Here is a 22,888-nt window from a genome sequence, read left to right on the forward strand (position 1 = left end):
GGATGAGGAGCCTAGGAAGGCGGGCTGAGAAACGCAGAGGAATGCTGTGAAAGCTGTGATGGGAGGCACGGCTAAAGGTGAAGGGAAGAAGGAAACTGGCAGCTCTTCAAAGAAACGATGTGAACGGCACCGCTACGAGAGATCCCAAAAGGAAGAGTGGTGGGAAGCAGCTTGGCTACACCACAAGCTCTGTGCTGAGTTGGAGCTTGAAAAAAAGGTTTAGAGAAAGTGGGAACTGGGTCAGATTACCAGGGACGGCTATGGGAGAGCACAGGCATGCGGGGGGATCAGAAGGGCCACGGCAAAACTGAGATGGAAATAGTGAGCAGCATTGAGGGGAAGGAGCAGGGGACGGCGTGGTGGCGTGGTGGGGAAGGACGGCTGCCCTCAAAAGGGCCCCAGCGTTTCAGGTTTTCAATGTATTAAAAAAAAAAAAAGTCTTTTGAAAATGTCTGCTTTGCACTTTGCACCTGGCTTTGTGCTTCTTTTGCTCCCCCTCATTTCTTGATTCATGCTCTCGGTTCTTGATACGATGTTCTCTGAACGTTGCTCAGACTGCTGCCTCCTATTCTCCGTTATTGCATTAATTAGAAGCCATTTTGCAGAAGCACCTTTGAAGGAAGATCTCCTTTCTGTAGGTGCTACAAAACTGCAGCACGGCAACACGGCTCTCGCTTCAGAGAGTTCACAATTTAACTGCAAGGCAAGAGACGGCAGATGGAGACAATCTGTTGGGGAGAGGAGCACAAAGAGGCAGAGAGGATCCCGGCTGGCGCGGCGGGCAGCGGCTCAGCACACCGATAGTGCTGGGTGCTCAGAGAGAGGGAAACTGGGGATTTCGGGGAGGATTGGGGAGAAGAGGAGGAAATTCTGCTGCTGCTTCTGAGGGGTGAAGCAGGACTGGAGATTCAGTGTGAGAGTGATGGAATTCTTAAGGGTAGACGTGGCAGGACGTGGTGGGTGGGCACGGTGGAGAGGGTTGGGGTTGGACCTGGTGATCTCAGAGGTCACTTCTGACCTTAATGATTCTGTGATTCCATAAATAGGAGAGGACAGAGAAATGGAGACATGGGAGAGCTCTGTCAGCAATGGGGGAACATGAAGGGCAAGAAGGGAGGAAAAGGGAGAACCAGGTGGGGGTCACCATCCTGGGCTGTTCCGGAGCCGTGGGGATGTGGCACTGGGGGACGCGGGCAGTGGGCGTGGGGGGTGGGGTTGGGCGTGGGGTCTCAGAGGACTTCTCCAACCCAAATGGTTCTGTTTCGATGATTCTATGACAAGAAGGGAGGACGAGAAGGAGGAGCTGCGGGGAGAAAGGCAGCATGGGGCAAAGTGAGGAAAGGAGCGGGGCGAGGCTAAGGAGAGGTGTGAAGGAGAAGGATGAAGGTGGATGCGAAGGGCAGTGAGCCCAGCAGGAGCAGTGTGCTCAGAGAGCCTCAGGGGACGGGACTGGGTGGCTTTTCCCTGCCTGTGATGCTCAGTGCTGGGAGCTGCTGCTCTCCCTTTGCTCACAGCAGTGCTCACATCGCGGCAGCTCCCTGCTGAGGTGGTTTTACTGCCACATCCCCGCTGCTTTCGGCACGTTTCCTGGGGATCTTCAGTCTCTGCTGGAAAAGGGCCTCCTGGAGAGCCAGCAGGCAGCTTGCTTCCAAATGGCAACGTGAATTGTAAAGGTGACCTGAAAATTGAATCAAAACAATATATTTTTTTGCTCGCTTTATGAATGCAGTATATTCTTCCTCATGGCCACAGGCGGTCACAAACAAGTCACGGTTAAAAGTAGCAAGGGATGCTTGGCTCTGACATGAGCAGAGGGGGCTGAGGGGCTGGGAGGGATGCCCAGCAGGGCGTGTGGTGCAGCAGCATCCTGGGAGCAGGGCGGGCCAATGTCTGCCAGCAGAGGTTTGGGTGAGCTGATCCCTGCTGGCAGCAGGTGCTGCACGACCTCGCCGTGTCCCTGCAGCCTGGTGCTCGGCTGTCTGATCAGAAATGTCAGCCCTTCCCCTCCGTCCTCACGAGCTCTCCTGCTCTTGGCTGGGGGCACAATGCAGTTCTGTGGCATTTCCTCCTACATCTGCTGTGCGCACAGAGGGAGAGATGTGTAAATGTGCAGATGAACAGGCAAACAGGAAGATTTCTGCAAAGGAAAGAATAACAATCTTTGCCTTTCCTATTAACTGTCTGGGTTTACCACGACCGCCCCAGGGAGTGGCTGTGCAAATCCCTGCAGGACTTGGCTTCACCCACAGTGCTTTTCCCACTCGCTGCTGAGCTGAAGGCGATGGGAAGGTGCAGGTGTGCTGCTGCTTCCCCACGTCTGTCTCTGCGTTTTGGAACCAGCCCTGACGCAGACAGTGAGGTCCTGTGCCCCATTTCCAGCTGGCGCTGCGGAGAGGCGAGCCCAGCAGTGATGCATTGCACTGGGAGCTGGCTGCAGCCGGCTCTGCGATTCCTGCTCATTTGCAAGCTGGAACACTCACATCGAGTATTCATGCCGTGCTGATGTGACAAGAAGCAGCCAGTTTTCCAGCAGTTTTCCCCATTTTTTTTCCTACAGAGAAGGCAGCAGAGGGGTGAGGATGGGCACGTGGGACAGCATTTATGCAGCAGTGGCAGCCTCCCCATCACGGTGTCAGCTCACCGCATTGCTTCGGAGCAACCCAGCACCTGGCTCAGCCCATCCATTATTCCTCCAGCTGCTTCTGGCCGTGTCGGGAGGGCTGACCCCCCCCAGCTCAGGGGACACTTTGCCTTTCCTTTTGTCGCCCCACCATTGAGCCAGCCCAACAGCTGCTCTCTCATTAACCTCTTCTGGCCTCGCAGCACTAATGATCTTTTGTGGCTCAAAGCATTACTGAAGCATTTAGCATCCGACCGGTGGCCACGGAGCTATCTGCAGACATGGGAACCCTCCCACCCCGCTTCGGTGCAGTGTGATTTGTGCACTGCAGTCCAAAGGGACAGGGACATCCCGGGAAGGGCGGTGATGGCAATGTGAGCAGTTTGCTGCAGCAGCCACAATCGAGGGAGGTAAATCAAAGCACCTCTCCCCAAAGATGGTTTTCCACTCACACCAAGAAGCTCATTGCTTTTAGTTATCCTTCCTAGTCACACTCTTGGGAATCACCTCAAACACTGCAAGATTGATTGTTTTGATTTATTTAGTTGTAGGGTTTTTTTTTCTGCTGTTGGTCACAAATTGCTTTTTTGCTGGTGGTCTCACATAGCACATAGCTCAATTGTCAGCAGCATTGTTACCTATGGGTGCCATATGGCTCCTCTGCGCTCCACTCACAAGGTCTGCTGCATTGTAAGTGCTGCAGATAAGCGCGGAGCAGATGGGAGGGAAGGGGCAACAGTTCCAACGGCAAAATCTTCGCTGCCTTCGCGCGGTCATGGAATGTGCGAAGGAATACATTAAGAAGGACAAGAGGTGTTTTGAGAGACACAGCTGCACTTTGCATGCGTCTCTGCTCCTCTTCCCTCTGCAAAGAGAAAAAGACGAGATTTTTCATTTCATTTACATGGCACTGAGGGTTCTGCAGCTCCTGAAGGGAAGTGCTGCGGGGAGAGAAACCGAGACCAGACCAGGTTCCCAGCTCTGTGAAAGGGTTGGAAAACGAAAGCAAAGCGATGGAAGATTTCAGCTCAAGCTTTTCCTGAAGCAGACATTGGAGGGGAGGGAGAAAGCACTTTCCCAGCTCGGTCACTGGGTGGGAGGCAGGAGGCAGGGGCTGATACAGCAGGGAGGGATTGCAGGCGGGTATCTGGGGCTCTGGGCTCACCGTGTGCATGCCAACGTTTTACAGATACTGCATGTGTGAACATTGGAAATAAAGAACGGAGAACAGCTGCAGTGATTCAATCAGACCTCTGTCAGCCCACCCTCTCACTGCAGCAAATATCCACATCAGAGGATGGGAGAAGCCTGCAGCTAAGGCTGCTCGTGGTCCCAAATCTCTTTCCTACGCCCCAAAGATGTGCATCTCAGGCTCCCCCTGAGCTGGTGACAGCCCTCAGAATACCTCTCTTCCATGGATCTGTTCCCTTCTCCCATCAATTATCCCTCTGAGCCCCACATAACTTTTCAATGGGGACAATTTGTGGTTTTTTGGAGCACTGTGTTGTGCCATGTGTTCCCTCACTGCCGTGCAGCATTGCCCATTTATCAGCATCGTTGAATGCCCCCTAATGCTCACAGCAGATGAGGCAGCACGGGGCACATGCTGGGCCTGCACACCACCTCAGCCTGCAATCCTCACTTACAGCACAATAAAGAAAAGTTACAAAAGCAAAGGCAAGGCAATAACATGGAAAAGTGCCGAAAAAAATGCAAATTCAGGCAAAAAATAGCTCCACGCTGTTCAGATGTTCATAGTTGCTGGCTGTAAATTAGCTGTTACCACTCAGCAAAGCAGGGAGCTGCTACTGCTCTGTCTTTGAGAGCCAAATGACAGCTCAGCAGTGCCTGGATGTGATGGTAAGCTGGTCAGAAACATTAAGAAAATCAGAGAGCCTTCTCCAAAAAGGCAGCGTGCCATAGAACACCATGGGTGGTGACCATGAGGGTGCTGGTCCATGGTACAAGGTGCTGGTCCACGGTTTGGGGGGCTGCTCCATGGCGTGGGGTGCTGCTCCATGATGTGGGGTGCTGCTCCATGGTGTGAGGTGTTGCTCTGTGATCTGGGGTGCTGCTCTATGGCACAGAGTGCTGTTCCATGACGTGGGATGCTGGTCCATGGCACAGGGTGCTGCCCTGTGACACAAGGTGCTGCCCTATGGTGTGAGGCACTGGTCCATGGCACGGGGTGCTGCTCCATGGTGTGGGGTGCTGCTCTATGGCACAGGTTGCTGGTCCGTGACGTGGGATGTTGGTCCACGGCACAGGGCGATGCTCCATAGTGTAGTGTGTTGGTCCATGGCATGGAGTGCTGCTCTATGGCACACAGAGCTGCTCCACGGTGTGGGGTGTTGCTCTATGTTGTGGGATGCTGCTCTATGATATGGGGTGCTGCTCTACGGCACAGGTTGCTGCTCCATGACATGGGATGCTGGTCCATGGCACGGGACACTGCTCTATGACACGAGGTGCTGCCTCACGATGTGAGGCACTGCTCCATGACACGGGGTGTTGCTCCACGGTGCAGAGCCCAGTCAGAGGCGTCAGTGCTGAGCCCCAGGAGTGGTGCTGAGTCACAGGTCCACAGAATGGTTGGACAGAAAGCACCTCCAAGACCACCCGCTTCCAATCCCTGCTGCAACAAGGCTGCCGGCCCCGAACCCGGGCACAGCTCAGCTCCGTGAGCAGCCGCAGCCCGCGGGCAAAGGGCGTCCGGGCTGCGGCGGGGACAGCGCTGCCAGCAGGGGGAGGTGGGGATGGCAGAATAACCGAATTTTGGGTTGGAACTGAGCGAAGAGCCCTTCCTACAGCAGGGACGTGCTCGTGTCGCTGCCCCTCAGCGTGTCCCCTCAGCCTTCCACTGCGTCTCCTCAGCGCGTCTCTTCAGTACGTCTCTCTGTCCCCGAGGGCATCCCTCAGGGTGTCCCTCAAGGGATTCTCTCACTCCCTCAGTGTGTCCCCTCAGCGTAAGCCTTCACTTTGTCCCTCTGTCCTCAGTGCGTCCCCTCACACCCTCTCAGCGCCTCGCAGCGAGTCCCCGCAGTGCGCCCACCAGGACAACATGGCGGGGGTGGGGGGGCTGACAACGAGAAGGCGGCCCCGCCCGCCGCATGCGCGGCTCTGGTCGCTCCCCCTCCCCTCACACGCGCACACACACAGCCGCCATGCTGCAGGAGCTGAACGATCTGCTGGACGCCGCCCCGCAGCGCCCGGACACGGTGAGGGAGGGAGGCGGGAAGGCGGCGGCGGCGGCGCGGGAAGGCGGAAAGGGGGCGATAGGCGGTGGGCTGTGGGGCGGGAAGGCGGCGGCGCGGGGCACGCCGGGAGTTGTAGTACGGACGGGCTGCGGCCATGGCGCCATGAGGAGAGAACGTCCCTTCACAGAGCTCGCTGGGATCTGTGAGGCGGACGGAGCAAAAGGAGGGGATGTGAAAGCGTTGCCCCTCCGGGGAGAACCCTTAGAGCTGCATAGGAGCTGTGAAGGCCATCTAGTCCAGCTCCCCTGCCATGCACAGGGACAGCACAGCTCCATCAGGTTGTCCTGGGCCTGATCCAGCCTTGGAAGTCTGCAGGGATGGAGCATCCGCCGCATCTCTGGGCAGAAAAAGTTTCTGTTCCTTTAGGAAGCTGCATGGAAGTATTTTGTCTCCACAGTTTTGGTGCTGAGCTGTGGTGGCTGAGCTCCGTGTGGAGCCGTGACATGTTTGGGTCAAACGTTAAGAAAACACCTCCACCATCCACGTTACAGAGAACGGGATGTATTTCCTGATATATGCTATGTTAGGCAATAAAATTGTATATTTGGAGTGGCCGTTTGGTTTTGTTCAGCTGCAGAACCCATGGAGTTCCCCATAGCTCCCATGGGGTGCTTGGGGTCTGTCACCCCACATCCTGACAGAGTGAGGGCTTTGGGGAGAGAACATGTGAAGTCCCTGAGCTTAGAGTCCCATAGTCATTAAGTTTGGAAAAGACTTCTAAGATCATCATGTCCAGCATCCCCACCATGCCCACTGCCCACGTCCTCCAGTGCTGCATCCCCACAGTTCTTGAACACCTCTGGGGATGGTGATCTCCCACCCCTGGGCAGCTGTGCCATCAACCATATGCTCTTTGGAGAAGAAATTGCTCCCAGTATCCAACCTGATCGTCCCCTGGCGCAGCCTGAGGCCATTACATCTTGCGTTCAGCCCAGAGTAGATGAGGCTGAGGTGAGGCCTCATGGTGCCCTACAGCTCCTCATGGCTCTACAGATCCTCACAGGGAGCAGAGGGGCAGCTCTGCTCTCTATGACAGCAACAGGACCCAAGGAAATGGCATGGAGCTATTGGGTGGAGGGGGAGGTGAGGGAAAGGCTGTGCCCCACAGGATGGTGGGCATGGAGCTCCCCAGGGCAGCAGGCACAGCCCTGCGCTGCTGGAGCTCATGGAGCATTGGGACACCGCTCTCAGATATAGGGTTTCATTGTTAGATAATGCTGTGTGACGCCAGCAGATGGACTCAATGAATGCAGGTGCAGGATGGGAATTCAGCAGAGCAGAAGGAGGTTATGCCTCAAAATCCTGAGTTTTGATGTGGCAGCGTGGGCAGAACCTGGAAGCAGTGCTGAACCAAAGACTCAGATTTGTGTTGGCTCTTTCCTCCTTCCATCAACTGAGGACCTGGAATTCTATCCACCCACTTGGACATCCTGCTACTCCTAGGCTACCAGTGCAGGCCAGAAATCATTCTTAAAAAGCATCAGCCCTTTGCAGGTCTCCTTTTCCCATCTCTGCCATACCGTTTCTGCATGTCTGTGGTTAAGCCTGTGCCATTTCACGTTGGATATTAGGAAAAATTTCTCCTCTGAAAAGAATGCTTAGGCACTGGCACGGTTCCTAGGGAGGTGGTGGAATCACCATCCCTGGAGGTGGTCAGGGGCCATAGAGATGTGGCACTTGGGGGCATGCTCAGTGGGCATGGTGGGGGTGAGCTGACAGTTGGACACAGTGGTCTTAAAGGCCTTTTCCAAACGTGATGATTCTACAGTTCTGTGATTTTTCAAAGAACTGACTGCAGGGCTGGTAGGTGGAAGAAGCTGCTGCCTGTGTGGGTGTACTGACATGACACCACCAAATGCTGTCACTCCTGCCGCTGCCCTGCCAGTCAGCGTTGGCAGTTTCTAACACGTAGCTGCAGCTTCTGCTCTGTAGCCTGCAGGTGGACAGAGTGTGAAAGCGGAGTGCAGAGGGAACAGGCTGGGCAGACAGAAGAAGACACTGCAGGAGTCTTTCCCTTGAAGTGCTACATACATGCTGAGCAGTAGCTTCCTGGGCTCGGGAAGGGTGTGCAGACTGGGTGAAAGGCAGGCAGAACTCCAGTATTCCCAGGAGTTGTGGGTGCAAAGCCAGCAGTGCAGGAGGTGCATGGTTCAGACATTTCTATCACTAGCTGGGCATGGAAACATCAGAAATGGAGAGTTTTGAGTACTAAGCAGCTGCAGTGCGACAGCAGAGTGAGAATCATTGAGACTGAAGGTCAATCACTGGAAGTTCTGAAGGAGGTAAATAACATGTGCACTCCATGACAGCATCCCCCCGAGTCCTGCGCAGCATGTGGTAGCAGAGTGCAGAGCCTTCCAAGCAGGCAGGCGTCACTTTGCTGTGCGTGAGGAGGGGACGTGGGGCTGCATTCAGACTCACTGCGTGCAGGAGGAGAGTCCAAGGGGATGAGAGGAGCTCGTGGAGGAGCTGAACACAGAAATGAGGAGCGTGTGCTATTCCAACCCAGAGACCACTCTAGGCTTACAGTACTGACATCCCTGTGAGCCTCTCACTGTGTGGTGCCTCCATTCTGCTTTGGGTGGGAAGGTGCTCTCTCTGGCTGGGGCAGAGCAGCATTTCTGTACCCTAAACTTCATTTTGCATTCCCTGCAGACGTACTGAATATTTGCCATTCTGTTAGCACCACTCTACTACACGTTATGCATCGGGGTGTTAACTGATAGATGCCTTACAAATCACCTATGGGCAGATTGCTTGTTGTTGCAAAGAGCTTTTTTTTTTTTCCTTGTAATAGATCGAAAAAAAAATGCAATGATAAGTTTAGTGATTAAAAGCGACCCATTTATGTTTTGTACTGATTAGAGGAAAATCTCAACTAAAATTTTAATGGAAACAAATGCCTTGATGAGTCTAGTACTGATAACAAGTGTGCACTGATGAACCGAATTCATTTCCTGCCTGATCAAAACAAAGTAGTGTGCTTTGTGCAGTGTTCTGCTCCTGTAAACACATTGAGATGCTGAGGCTTTCTGCTCTGAACGTGGCATGTCTCAGTGAGCCTGGATGGTGGCTGAGGTGCTGCCTGTGCCCTTCCTCCTCTGATGTCATAGAATTATGGAATATCGAGTTGGAAGAGACCCATAAGTATCATCGAGTTCAACTTCTGTACCTGCAGAGCCTCCCCTGGCAGCAGGCATCGTCTCCCAAGGCACAGAGCCAGGAGCTGTTCATAGCCTCATCTTAACCCACTTTAAAGTTTCTTTGCTGCTTCTTTTCCAGGGTAAATTCACACTGCTGCGAGACAGCAGAACGGATGGCAGCTTCTTGGTGCACCACTTCCTCTCCTTCTACCTCAGAGGTGGGTGAGCAGCAGGACTCTGCGGGGCAGGGATTTGTCTTCACCTGCTCCTTGGAAGTTCCTTCTCCATGAAGTGTTTCTGCAAGAGCTGATTCTGCAGAGAGCAGGGCATCCTCCCATCAGTGCAGGGAACTGGTGTCAGGGTTTCTGGCTCCCAGTCCTGACTTGTTCCTAGGCCTTGCTCTCGGGCCCTTCATCTCTGTGCAGTGATGTCACTGGTGCAGTGAAGGCCGTAAATCACCTGGGCATCTGAGGGAGAGCTGCCATGTGTGGGTCCTTTGTTACTGAACATTGCACAACATTTTGTAACTATCAGGAACAACTGGCAGATAGATAAGATAGCAGTGAGTAAACAAACAAACAAATAGATTTGCTGGCAAGCTGCCTAATTGCTTTGCTGCTAACCTTCCAGCCCTGAATAACCTATCAGCCTCTGTAGAGCAGACGCCCGACTCATGGACTCCTCCGGTTCTCTGCTGGTAAACCTGTTCAGACTGAAATTTAGCTCAGAGTGCTGTGTGTGCTCCCCCCATAACTGCCACCTCCTCAGCTGCAGCTTCACTCATTTTTAAGGTTTGTTTACTTGGTTTGCTGAACAGAGAGGCGCTGCAGGAAGGCATGCGCTGAGCAGGGAGCGAGCAGCGGGAGCCGGTCAGGGGGCAGTGCTCCTTTACAGCCTGCCACGCTGACCTTCAGCACCATCCTGCCCTTGACCCAGTGCCCAGCTGGTGCTAAAAACATTTGGGAAGGCCCAGCTGGCACCGCAGACCTTGCCGCTTGTAATCTGGGGCCACAGACCTTGCCACTTGTAATCTGTGTCCTGCGCTCTGGCTGCACTGCTTTGGGTCTGAACCAAAGCACAAGGCCAGGTTGTCACGCGCCGGGTTTTCCAAAATCATGTTCTATTGAGATATCTTTGTGAAAATTGCTGGTTCTGTGTGTGTTTGCAGATAAGGTCACTTGCCCTGTGAGAGCCAAAACAGGGACTCTTGGCATGCCTGTGATTTCAGTAATTCATGTCATGGTCGACCGTTGGCCTCCTTGCAGTTGTACCAACAAACAATCCAGGGAGACCCCTGGGCAGAATGGAATGGGACAGAAAAGAGGCTTTCTAATTTTTCTTTGTCATCTCTTTCTTGTTGCTTCTGTTTATTTTTAACCTGCCTACAACTTTCACTAAATTGGAAAGCTCAAAGAAAGGCAAGAATGGAAAGCCATTCTATTCGGTTCCAAGCTATGAGCAAGTGAGAGGCTGCCTACACCTTCCTCCCTTCAAGGCCTTTGCAGGCAGGTTTATAGCCTGACTGCTGTGATTTATGTGCTGCAATAATGGCAGTTTACAAGTGAAATAATAACAATGTGTCTTTTGTCTTCTTCCCCAGCTGGCTGTAAGGTTTGCTTCCTGGCCCTGGTCCAGTCCTTCAGTCACTATAACATTGTAGCACAGAAGCTGGTAAGTCTCCTGGCACAGGTTGGTAACTGCAGGCCCGGTAGACAAGCCCACACCTGTGGATGCAGTTTCAGTAGTGCTCTGGGGAGGAAAGCCCTCTGGTATCTGTGTCCAGGTACATTCAGAAGGATGCCTGTGTGCTGCTTTTGGCCTCTGGGCAAAGACACGGGTTTGACCATCTGAGAAGCCACAAGCACCAATTTCCTTCCTACGGCGAGTCAGGGAAGGATTACATGTACCACAAAATGAGGACACTAAGAACCAAGGAGGCAAGGCCATTCCCAGTGTCAGAGCAACCCTCTCACCTGTGGGTTGAAATGCATCTCTCAGCTTTTGTGGAATGCTCTCTTACAGCTGTGGAATGCTCTGGGTGTGGAATCCAGGTGACCTCCCAGAGCTGAAGGGATTGCATTGACCCTCCCTGCTCTGTTCTGCTGGGAATCTCAGCAGTGCTTCAGCTTACAGAGAAGGTACTGAGGAACCAGGTGCAGTCATGGTGCATTTCCCACTCTAAATGTGGGATGGGTTTTGGTACTTGCTAGACAGCTGGTTTTATTTTTAATACTCAGTTTTCACCTTCTTTTAGGAGGAGATAAACAGCCTGAGGGCTCAGACTTAAGTTAACTAAGATGGACTGAGCAAACAGCATTTTGATGTGAAGCTTTAACTCTTGGTCAGGTATTGAGCATGCATTTCCCCTGCAGAGCATTTCCCAGAGGAAGAAATGTGGGTTGGAGATTCAGCTGTTCAGTGTGGGAACCTTGGCTGCACTAAAAGCAGAATCATATTTGTTGGTTTGTTTCTTAAGATGGTGAAATTTCCCATTACACAGCTCCAGTGTGTGCTTTTAATAGGTGGTGGTGTCATCTCTCTCGTGGGAGAGTCTGAGAAGTGAGAGAACAGAAGGATTAGCTGGAGCACATGTGCAATGCAAAGCAAAGTGCTTTGCTGTCTGATGCTTCCAACACAAAGATTACTCTTGTGAAGGAGTGATAAGAAGAACAATGCAGTTTGCTCAGGGGAGTAGAGGGAAGAGATTACATTTGCCTACAGCAGTGAGCTGACCCTGTCCTGTTGGTTTCAGGTCTCTGAATCACTCTTACATTATAACTTTGCAGGTCTGTGTGTGTGATTGGTGTGAATTCTTCCTGAGCAGTCAGTGGCCGTACCGTCACTTATTTATATCTGCATTTCTGTAAGAACTTGCCTTTGCTTTAGCCCTTTTCCCAAATGAACGTGTCAGGCTCAGTTAGGGTGTTACTTAGAGTAGTTTCACTCAGGCCTGTTTATGATTGGAGACTTGATGATGGGAGTTGTCTCTCTTTACAGTGTGGCTGTGCTGTAGATGCCTGCTGGAGGCGGCTGAGATGTCACTGTAGCAGCAAGCCCTGCTCTCAGGCACTGCTGTGAGCTGAGCTGTGCTGCTGTTAGGTGCTGCGTGCTGCAAACACCCAGCTGGTCCCTGCCTAGTCCTCTTCCTCACTGGGAAGCTGTGGACCTGGGCTCACTGCGTTGGCCAGATGAGCTGTAGGAGGACAGATCTGTTGGAAAAGGCCACTGAGCTACAGTATCAGCTCCGTGGGTTAATCTCCCATAACATTCCCTTCTAGCAGAAGGTTATGTGCTAATGAAGGACTGCAGTCCAACGAGCCGGCGATGCCCAAAGCTGGGCTGTGAGCTGTGAGCACCTGGGCTGTGGGAGATGCTCCTGGCAAGGATTGGGGCCCAGTGGGCTTTAAGGTGCTTTCCAACTCAAACCAGTCTGTGGTTCTAAGATTGACTCTTTTCTACCACAGTGCCCATAGATTTCAGTGCCAGGCTGGAAAGCGTGCTCTGACCTCCCCAGGGAGTGTGCTGCTGAAGTATGACGTGGGTTTTTAATGCTACCTTGCAGTCCTTGTAGCACCTGGTGGTGTTGCTGCTTCCCAGCAGTGCTGCCAGGTCTCACCAGTCCCTTACAGCTTAGCCAAATGCAATTTCCCTGGAATTTTGTGCCTGTGCTGTCTCACAGTACTGTCTTCACACTTCCTTTTTTTTCAAATTCCACCCTTCATGAGGATCCACACTTAATTTTAAGGGACAGTTAATATTAACATTGTTTGTCGTGACCTTCTAGAGAACTGCAGCAGGACTAACGACACGAGGGCAGCCTACCAGTTGGTGTTCCCACTCTCACTTGTACAAGGTTTGATTTGTTTTAAAGGAAAAGCATATTTATTTCCATGTGGCCTCCCTCTTGCCTGCTCCCCATTCCCAGCGCTGAGGTTGCAGACCCGAGGACGTTGCCTGCTCGCCCCTGCTGTCCCCTGAGGGTACACGTGCTGGAGAGGAGACCTTGGATGAGTGCCTGATCACAGACTGTCGCACTTTGTACCGCGGTGCCATTTGCTGTTGGAGCTAATGGAGCTGCCCCACACGCTCCATTATTCCTTCCCTCCTGCAGATATTTTGCTTTCCGTTATGAACTGGCCGACAGCAAGCAGCAGGTTTGGTTTTAAGGAACGTGGGACCCGGTGCTGCCTGCCCGGCAGCGTTGCAGGTCTGCAGCTGTGCCTTGTTGGGAAGCTCTTGGTTCCAATCTCCCCAGACTGCAATCTCAGAGGCATTTCTGGGCTGGATCGATGAGTGACAGATTGCCAGAGATAATGTCTGTGTGGTGATGGAGCGCGGTGCTGTGAGATAATGAGGGCTTTCAGGGTTGGTAATGCACGCTGCTTGGCACTGTGGCCCTGCAGCAAGGACGTTTTAGTGTCTCTGATCCTGCTGGCACTCAAGCAGATGCCATTGGCTATTTTGGGTACTTTTTCCATCACCTTTGAGCTGTCCTGGGGCTTTCCTCTGTTGTCCAGGCAGGCCCTGCCGTTCTAGCGCTGAGCTGCCAAGTGTTTCAAGGAGGAGATGATGGTTCCTTGCTGCTCTGCTAAGGAAACAGTTGAGCTGGGAGATTGGAACTAAATGCTCTTTTGAAGTCTATTCTGACCTGAGCCATTCTCTCTGAAGTACACAGTTTGCATGTGCACAGAGCAAAGCAAAACTCCACTTCTGAGTGACCAGCATGAAGAGTGACTTCAGGTGCTGCTTTGGCAAAGCACTTAACCATGAGCCTGAGTCCCATGAACTCCAGACGTCCAACAGGGGATCATTGAGCCTGTTCCTGCAGCTGCCCTGCAGCACAGCCCTGCTTTGTGGCATGTCAGGTATTTGCCAGCTGTTCCACATTCCTGCTGCATAAAGCTCTTCTGTTCTTGGCGAGGAATTTTTTCCGTGGTGTGGGCTTATTATTGCCTAAGAGGCTAGTCCTAGCTCTGCACTCCTGCCCTGCTTCCCATCAGCATTTTAGTGGGTAATTATCACCTGCAGAAGCTGAATTCCTGTGCCTGAAGCCCACACACCCTGACAGATGCTCCCCTGAGAGTTTCAGCGAAGAGAAGAAATGTGGTGTAAATCTGTCATTCCTATCCTCAGCAACAAACGTGGCCACTGATAAGCCTTGCAGGAGCTGGGGGTTAATCTTCTGGAAGGGACCTCTTCCTTATCTACTCAGACCTTCTCTCTCTTGAGGTGCTTGTGTGGAAATGCCACGCTCCCAAAGCAGCCTCGTGTAGGTATATGGCACTGATTAGATGTCTGGGCTGTAGCTTTCCAATCTACTAAGAATTAAAAAAAAAAAAAGGAGAAGGAGGAGGTGAAATGCTGGCTCTTATGGGTTGATGTCAGAGTAACAGGAGGGTCTGGCAGGTGGGACATGGGGTGGGAATTGGGAGGCAGAAGTGGACGTGTGGCTTTGCTGCATCTCTTCTGTGTGTGTCGTGGGGCTGGGGAACACTTGGAAAACTTCTGGAGCCTTTACAGAGGGGAGTTGGGCTGGTACCAACTCTGCCCACCTGCAGGGATCCCTGTCCCAGTGGATGTGTGAACTGCTCTCTCAGGATCCTTGTTTCTGGTTAGAATGGTGGAGCCATTTGAGTTGGAAAGGCCACCTGGTCCCGCTCCCCTGCAGTGAACAGGGATGTGCAGAGCTCCATCGGGTGCTCACAGCCTGCTTCCCAGCCTCTGCCTCCCTAGTTTTGCCTCTTGAGCAATCCTGCATTGAGCCAAAGCTTCCTGAACTCTTTATTAACCACGTCTTGCCATTTTGGCCAACTACCTGCTGCCTTGCACAACAGCCCCATTTCCAGAGGCTTTGTGCTAACGCTCCATTTGAGCTCCATTTGAGGAGATTACAGTCCCGTTGTGAAATGTGGGAAGCAGCCCACACTGCACAGCCAAGCAAACTCATGCTTCTTCCCACAGGGAAACTGGCAGCTTGACCACGGTGAGCTGTGTGACATATCTTTGTGGTTGCACAAAGTACTAGATTTTCTCCAAAAAACCGAACTGGTGCAGTTACCAGTTAGCTAAGGAACAACACAATTGCCCAAAGTTGCCCTTGATGATTAAAAAAAAACAGAAAAAAGGACGAGGAGCTGTTTTGTGAACTGTGTCTCCAGCTGGGAGTCTCCATTTGGGATCTTCTCTGTGAATCTGCTGCAGCTCTGCCAGGGCTTTCTGGAGTTGCTGGAGGTGGATGTGCCCAGTGCGTGGACCTGTCAGTAAAGCAGGAGGTGTGCACAGGCTGCCCAACGAGGTGGTGGAGTCGCTGTCTCTGGAGTGTTCAAGAACCGTGGGGATGAGGCATGTGATGACAGGTCAGTGGGCACGGTGGGGATGGGCTGGGGTTGAACTCGGTCATCTCAGAGATCTTTTCCAACCTGAATGATTGTATGATTCTGTGAGATCTTGGCCCCAGGTGGATGCTGATGGTCCCTCTTCCTTCCCCAGAGGGCTGAGGCTGCTTTCCCTGGGAGCTGTGCTGTGTGGGTGTCAGTGCCTGGCCTTGGCCTCTTCCAGACCGCACCTTGCTCGTGTGCGTGGGCTGTGCTGAGGAGCTGCCAGTGCCAGGCTGTCAGTATTGCCACATCTGTGATGTGAAGATAAAAAAAACCATTAGCTTTCACCTGCCAAGAAAGGAAGATGAAGAAATTGCTCCCTGCTAATACCCCATGCCTATATTCTCCCTGACTCTGAGTAAGAATTATTCTCTCCTACTGGGCAGCAATGATGCTGCTGTCTTCCCAGGAGTGATTCCAGTTCATTTGAGCACTCCAGATGCCAGTGCTTGTTTTTCATAGACTCATAGAATGGCCTGGGTTGCAAAGGCCCACAGTGCTCATCAGTTCCAACCCCCTGCTGTGTGCAGGTCACCAACCAGCAGCCCAGGCTGCCCAGAGCCACATCCAGCCTGGCCTTGGATGCCTGCAGGGTTGGGGCATCCACAGCCTCCTTGGGCAACCTGTGCCAGTGCCTCACCACCCTCTGGGGGAAAAACTTCCTCCTCATATCCAACCTAAACCTCCCGTCTGTTTTTTCTCCTTTTACAGCCACTGTGCAGGAGACATTCAGGCAGTGACTTTATTAGCACATTTTGATGGGACTTGATATAAAAATAGTCTGTTGATCCGCTTGGTTCTGTTTGCACCCTTTCTCCAAAGCTGTTTGCTCTGCAACATAATGTTTTCCTCTCTCTAGGGGGTCAGTCTGACAGCTGCCAAGGAACGGGGACAGCTTGTCTTTTTGGAAGGCCTCAAGTCCTGCCTTGACCTCGTGTTTGGGGAGGAGGAGCGGTCAGGACAGCCCAGTCCTCTTCAGTTTATAAGGTAAACCCATCCAGCTGGAGGAGGCAGAGGTTGTTCTGCTGGGGCTGAGCATGCTGAGCATTTCACCTCTAGGTTCTCACATCTCCTGCCCCTACACCCAACGCAAAGAACAGCATGAACTGAGGTCAGGCCCCTTTTCAGCTTCCCTGCAGGGCCCAAGGGCTCAGCAGATGTGCACTGCGCATGATGAGGGAAATACCAAACCGTGCATGTCTCTGTGCTTGTCCTTCCCTGCCCCTCTCTGCTGCTCAGGGAGGGGTTCTGTCCTCTTCAGCATTTTGGAGCAATTTCTAGCCCCATCCTCATTGCTTAGTGTGTTACAGGGCTACAGAAAAATTATTCCAGCTCTCAGCAGGCTTGTCTCAAATAAAACTCCATCCAAGCTGTTAGAGCACAGTGCTGATCTAGCCATCTTCATTTTTGTGCCCACTTCACTTTTCCATGTTCCTGACGACTTGATAAAAGTGTATCAAACCCTGCATGGAGGAGAGAAGTCACTCCCCCCTGTCATGAAGGAACAGCAGCACACACACAAAGCAAGAGCAACGAACTTGGTGCCCTTTCAGGCAGGGGACTCCCTGCTGAGGGATGGTGGGCATGTGGAAAGTGCTGTGGGGTCAGCGTGTGGGGGAGCAAAATGCACTGAGAGCACCTGAAAGGTAACTGCCTTGAGGGGAGCATACTAGAGGAGAGGCTCAGGGCAGGCAGTGAAGCCTTGTAAGGCCCTGTGCTGTGGGATCCCATAATTTTTGGGATGTGGTTTGTGGGTGTTGCTGCAGCATGGCATATCCCTTTAGCAAGGTATGAGGATTTCCCCATGCACACACAAGCAAGGAGCATTGACTGCAGGTAACCTCTGAATCTGGAAGATCTAGGTTAGGTATTAGGAGAGGTTCTTTAACCAGAGGGCAGTGAGTCCTGGCACACAGTGGGTGCCCCATCCATCCCTGGCAGCACTTAAGGCAAGGCTGGATGGGGCCCTGGGCAGCCTGATCTGGTTGGGGGCAAGCAGTCCATGACAGGGTTTGGAAATAGATGGTCTTTCAGGTCCCTTGCAGCCCAACCATTCTATGATTCTGAGGGATGTCATGGCTGTAGGGGTGCTGCAGGCTGGCATTGCCTTTGTTGGGTCAGTGATGCTCAGTGGGACATCAGGTCCAGAGGAGCCACAAAGATGCTCAGAGGGCTGCAGCACCTCCCTACAAAGCCAGGCTGAGGGAGCTGGGCTTGTTCAGCCTGGAGAAGAGAAGCTGCGGGGTGACCTCAGTGCAGCCTGCAGGACCTCAAGGGAGCCTTAAACAGGAGGGGAGTCAGCTCTTGGAAAGGGGAGAGAACAGCAGGACAGGGGAATGGTTGGAAGGTGAGGGAGGGCAGATTTCAGTTGGATGTGAGGGGGAAGTTGTTTGGTGTGAGAGTGGGGAGGTGCTGGAACAGCTGCCCAGAGAGGCTGTGGATCCCCGTCCATCCCTGGAGGTGTTCAAGGCCAGGTTGGATGGGGCCCTGGGCAGCCTGGGCTGCTGTGAGATGTGGAGGTTGGTGGCCCTGCGTTGGTGGGGGGTTGGAGCTTCGTGATCCTTGAGGTCCTTCCAACCCAGCCATTCTGTGATTCTGTGATCTGGGTGATCACAGCCCCTCGAGATCTCCTCTTTCCCTTCCAGTGGGAGTGTTTCCAACCTCAAAGACCTGTTTGACTTTGTCCGGACGTCCCTGACTCCCACTGACAGTGACTGCTGGAAGGGCCGGGTGCTGCTGGTGGATGATCTCAGTGTGCTGCTCAGCCTGGGTGCTGCGCCAGTGGACGTGCTGGACTTCATCCACTACTGCAGAATGGTGGTGTGCTCTCAGCTCAAGGTACCGCTCCCTCTGCACACAAAAGCAAAGCCTGGCTTTCTCTTTGTTCCCCTGTGCGCAATAGAATTGCAGAAGGCTTTGTCTCTGCAGGAAGTTCAAATCTTCACTCCAGGGCCGTTCCTGAGGAGTTGCGTTAGTCCCCAGGGTACCCTTTGCAGCTGGTTTCCAGGAGGTGCTGAGTAGCACAGGACTTTGGGGTGGAACACACTGCTTTTTTCAAGCTGTGACACTTCAGAGATGTCTGCTCACAGCTGTGTTTGTGTGCATGTAGGAGGAAACATTTCTAAGGTGACAAGGGGCTGATGAGCAGGGGACATAGCTGAAGGGCTGCTCAGCTCCTGGGGTGGAGGGAACGTGGCTCTCTGCTTCCAGCAGTTTTGCACCAGCTGCTTTCTAAGGGCGTGTGACAATGTGGCAGTTCTACAACAATCTCCCTGGCGATGTGCTCGCTTCTGGAAGCATCACAGCCAAAATTCATTAATCACATCCATCCTTTGCTGTTTACACTGCAGCATGCACCACCCTAGCCACTTCTCTCTTTGCTTGAGTGAGAAATAATGTAGATGGTGTCAAGTTTTGCTACCCTGCACTTCACATGTTGCTGGGGTGTTTGAGCTATAAATGCTGACAGGGGATGTTCTGCTTGCTGGGAATGCTTACCACCAGAGCAGCTGGAAAAAAAAAACGGTAAATTTTGCTAACATGTTTCTATTTCTGTCTAAGATGTTCTGAAGCTTTAAAGTACATTTTAGTTGTTTGAGAATTGGATGTTATTTTAAGTCCATAGTGAGCTGCCTGTGCTGAGGCAGAGGCTCCTGGGATATGGTTAATGGTGGTGGTGTTGCTCTGGGGAGCTCTTCAGGAGCTGGGAAGGTTTGGAAGCACAGCTCTGGCTGCAGCCGCTCGGCTGTGTCTTTATTTAGCTGTTCTGAATTCATCCCGAGAGCTGCTGTTTGCATGGCCTGACAGACAGGTTTAACTAGATGGCTGTCTTGTAACAAAGGCTCCATGTATTTTTAGGCTAGATACGTATGCATACACTACAGATGTGTGTGTTTGTGTGTATGCATATATATACATACACACCAAGCTATTTCAGAGATGTGTGTATATCTTCACTAAGGCCCAATGCAAGGTGCTGTCCTTGGGTCAGGGCAGTCCCAGATATAAGTATGGATGGGAGAACTCACAGAGAGCAGCCCTGTAGGGAAGGACTTGGGGGTTCTGGTGGTACAAAGCTCAACACGAGGCAGCAGTGTGCACTCAAACAGCCCAGAATGCCAACAGTGTCCTGGGCTGCATCAACAGAGGGGTGGCAGTGGGCAGGGAGGGGATTGTCCCCTCTGCTCTGCCCTCATGGGACCCCATCTGCGTGCAGAGCTGGGATCCCAACCCAGAAAGATGCAGAGCTGTTGGAGAGGGTCCAAAGGAGGCTATGAAGATGCTCAGAGAATGAAGCATCTCCCCTATAAGGATGGGCTGAGGGAGCTGGGGTTGTTCAGCCTGGGGAAGAGAAGGCTCAAGGGAGGACCTCACTGCAGTCTTCCAGTGCTTAAAGGGAGCTTATGAACAGAAGGGAGAGAGACTTTTTACATAGGCAGATAGGGAGAAGAAAGGGGAAATGGCTTTAAACTAAAAGAAGGGAGATTTAGATTAGATGTTAGGGGTAAACTACTCAGGGGGCAGTGAGGCCCTGGCACTGCTGCCAGAGAAGTGGGGGTGTCCCATCCCTGGAGGTGCCTGAAGCCTTGGCTGGGCCTTGAGCAAGCTGAGATGGGAGGGCAGCTCACTGTAGGGGTTGGAAAAGGGTGGGCTTTAAGGTCCCTTCTAACCAAAGTCGTTCTGTGATTCTATGATATATACCTCATGTTTATTTTCCCAGTGGGTTTCAGTTAAGCACCAGCTGGCACGCTGGCAAATGTCTAAGTGGCTTTACTAGCAGGGCACTCGGACAAGCTCCTGTTGCTCCCTGCCTGTCCTCACCTGGAGTGGGTTGGAGCCAACGAGAGGCTCAGCACTGTCAGCTGCTGTCGTTGCAGGGGAACATTGTGGTGCTGGTTCATGGCAGCGAGGATTCAGAAGACGAGGAGAACAAGCTGGTGGTGACCTCCCTGTGCCATCACAGCAACCTGATCCTGTGGGTGGAGGGGCTGGCAACTGGCTTCTGCAAGGATGTTCATGGGGAGGTAAGGCACGTGGCAATGTCACACACAATGTCACGCTGTGTGGAGACGTGCTCTGTCTGCCCTGTAGGATGCTCTGTCATTCCTACAGCCCAGGATTAGCCTGGTGTGCAGCATGGCTAAGGACTAACACAGCCTTGCTGCAGTCACTGGGACCTGCTAGGACACCCAGGCTCCTGCAGGATTTATCTGGGGATGTTTCAGTGACATCCTGCAAACTTCCCATTCCTGGAGGATGGGTGAGGTTTACGCAGCATCACAGTGCAGGCTGTGTCCTCCACCGAGGTGGTGGCACAGGAATAATATCTGGTTCTTGGGAAGCTTCCCCAAACCACCACATGTATGGATCCTGGCCGTACCTGTGGTCATTTCTCCTGGGCTGGGGTTGCAGCTGTGCTGCTGGGGGCTGCCACGAGGGTGAGACTGCCTGCAGCACTGCGTGATGTTTCTGTAACAGTGGTTTTGTAATGGTAGCATGGAGGGACAGGGGGTGAGGATGCTGTGACTGTGGCAAACCAAGGGATGACATTCCTGTTCCTTTCCATTTGCAGATTAAAATAATTAAGAGACTGTCCTTGGAGTCAACAGAGAAGGACGTCATCCAGATCTACCAATACAAGATCCAGGACAAGAATGTCACCTTTTTTGCTAGAGGGCTGTCAGCTGCTGTCCTGTGATGCAGTGATACCACACAGAGCTGTGAGAGCACTGCAGCACAAGGAGAACTGGTACTGATGGGTGGGAACCTACAGATTGGTACCTGTAGATCGGACACACTGCAAAACCAGCCTGCCTGCTTCCTCAGTGCCTTCCAGGAGCTGTGCAGCAATCTGGCCTAGGAGGGAAGCTTAAAAGCATCTTGAACTGCATGCAGACAAGGGCATCAGCTTGCCGACAGCTTGCTGCATCCCTTTGTCATCCCAGCCTGTTCCCAACACACAAGGCCGCAAAGAACAGCACCAACTGACGTGGATGTGCCTTGGAGCAGGTCCACACAGGCAGGGGGCATGCCTTGAGGGCTGGGCATGCCTCACCTTTTCCGGTTGTGTTTGGCTGCTCCACCCTGGCATTTAAAGAGATGACACAGAGAGGGCGGAGGCAGGGATGGCTTGGGAACGTGTTGCAATTCTTACCTTTCTTCCAGCTCTGGCATGGGAGAGATTTGCTCAACTCCCAGTTGACACAGAATTAAACAATACGCAGCTCTCTATAGAGCTGCTCTCCTTGCTGATGTAAGACTTGGAGGCCGCCTCGTTTGGGTTCCTTGCTTTTTGTTACTTTCCCCCTTTAATATAAAACCCCTGTGCCCACGTGTGTCTTCAGTGTGTGACTTCTCCAGCTTGTCCTTCTGCAGGCAACATTTGCACATCAGCCTGCATCTATCGGTGTGCCCAGATCACAAGCACTGATGCTTTATGACCTACCAGTTCCTGTCAGGAAGTGTTATTAGGGGCTCGTGGTCACTCATTTTAATTAGATAAAGGATACAGGCAGTATGTAGCTGTTCTGTTCTGCAGCAGGTTGTTAGGAACATCCCAGTGATGGTGGTGATGAGGGAATAGATGTGTTGGGCTCTGGGATGAACCCTGGGCTCTGTTCTGGAGGCTCCTTTGGCAGCAGGGCTCATCAGGCTTGGTCAGTGTGACTGTCTGCTGCAGCACCAACCAAAGGCACGACCTGAATTCCCCTGGAATGGCCTGCAGTGATGTCTGATTGAAGCAGTACCTGTGTGATGAGCTTCCCCTCAGACAGAAACCAAAACATCCCTGCTCGAGGGCTGTGTTTCCCTCCTTTCTCTCTTCTGAAATGGGTACAGTGATACAGTGAGCGCACCTCACTGCTGCTGGCTTTTGCTTGTGTGCCACTGAGGTGTGCAGCAAAGCAAGGAGCTGCTGGAGGCTGCAAGGAGCTGCTGGAGGCTGCAAGGAGCTGGCTCAGAGCAGCACAGCCCTGGGACGGGCGCCCTGTGAGTGTTGCAGAGCCGTGCCACGTGTCCCCAGGCTCTGGGCTGTTGTCACAGCAGTGCTGTGCCCAAAGGAGCAAAGCCTTTCTGAACCAGCTTCACTCAGAGCTGTTTCCTAGCAGCAGCTGCTGATGCTATTTCAGCATGCCTCAGTTCTGCCACGCAGCAAAAGCGATTGCGGTGATTGCTGATAGCCATGGTGGCTCCTGGTTTGCAGCAAGGTCTGAACCCAGCGCTTCCCGTATCTCCACACCTGCCCTTGGCATGTGGAAGCTGGAGGCCGATCTCGTAGCTCTGCTGAGCCACAAAACTTGGCACATCCGTGGCTGAAGCGAGACCTTGCTGCAGAGCTGATGCTGTGAGAAAGCCAAGAATAGGGATGCAACCGAGGGCAGAACACCGCGGCCTTGTGCAGGGACAGCCAACATCTGCGTGCTCAGGGTCACCGCTGCTAGTGGCACTTTGTTTGTCAGCCAGGGCCGTGTTTAAGCAGCGCGGTTGATGAAC

The 22,888-nt window shown here is 52.7% G+C and overlaps 1 protein-coding gene across 1 annotated transcript; it reads left to right on the forward strand.

Annotated features, from left to right (window-relative positions):
- The first annotated feature begins 5,718 nt into the window (after window positions 1-5,718).
- On the forward strand, window positions 5,719-21,728 carry ELP6 (elongator acetyltransferase complex subunit 6). The gene is made up of 7 exons (XM_085226826.1): window positions 5,719-5,838; window positions 9,160-9,238; window positions 10,621-10,691; window positions 16,257-16,384; window positions 18,043-18,235; window positions 20,275-20,421; window positions 20,970-21,728. The coding sequence occupies exons 1-7, from the start codon at window positions 5,731-5,733 to the stop codon at window positions 21,093-21,095; spliced, it is 852 nt and encodes a 283-aa protein (XP_085082952.1). The 5' UTR covers window positions 5,719-5,730; the 3' UTR covers window positions 21,096-21,728.
- The last annotated feature ends 1,160 nt before the right edge of the window (window positions 21,729-22,888 follow it).

The sequence above is a fragment of the Meleagris gallopavo genome, chromosome 6, assembly GCF_905368555.1.
Source record: "Meleagris gallopavo chromosome 6, MGAL_WU_HG_1.1, whole genome shotgun sequence".
Classification (NCBI taxonomy): Eukaryota; Metazoa; Chordata; class Aves; order Galliformes; family Phasianidae; genus Meleagris; species Meleagris gallopavo.

Excerpts from the sequence above, each read along its gene's own strand:
- ELP6 (XM_085226826.1), top strand. The coding sequence starts at position 5,731 with ATGCGCGGCTCTGGTCGCTCCCCCTCCCCTCACACGCGCACACACACA. Across the intron at positions 5,839-9,159 it reads CCCCGCAGCGCCCGGACACG|GGTAAATTCACACTGCTGCG; the intron begins GTGAGGGAGGGA and ends CTTCTTTTCCAG. Across the intron at positions 18,236-20,274 it reads TGGTGTGCTCTCAGCTCAAG|GGGAACATTGTGGTGCTGGT; the intron begins GTACCGCTCCCT and ends CTGTCGTTGCAG.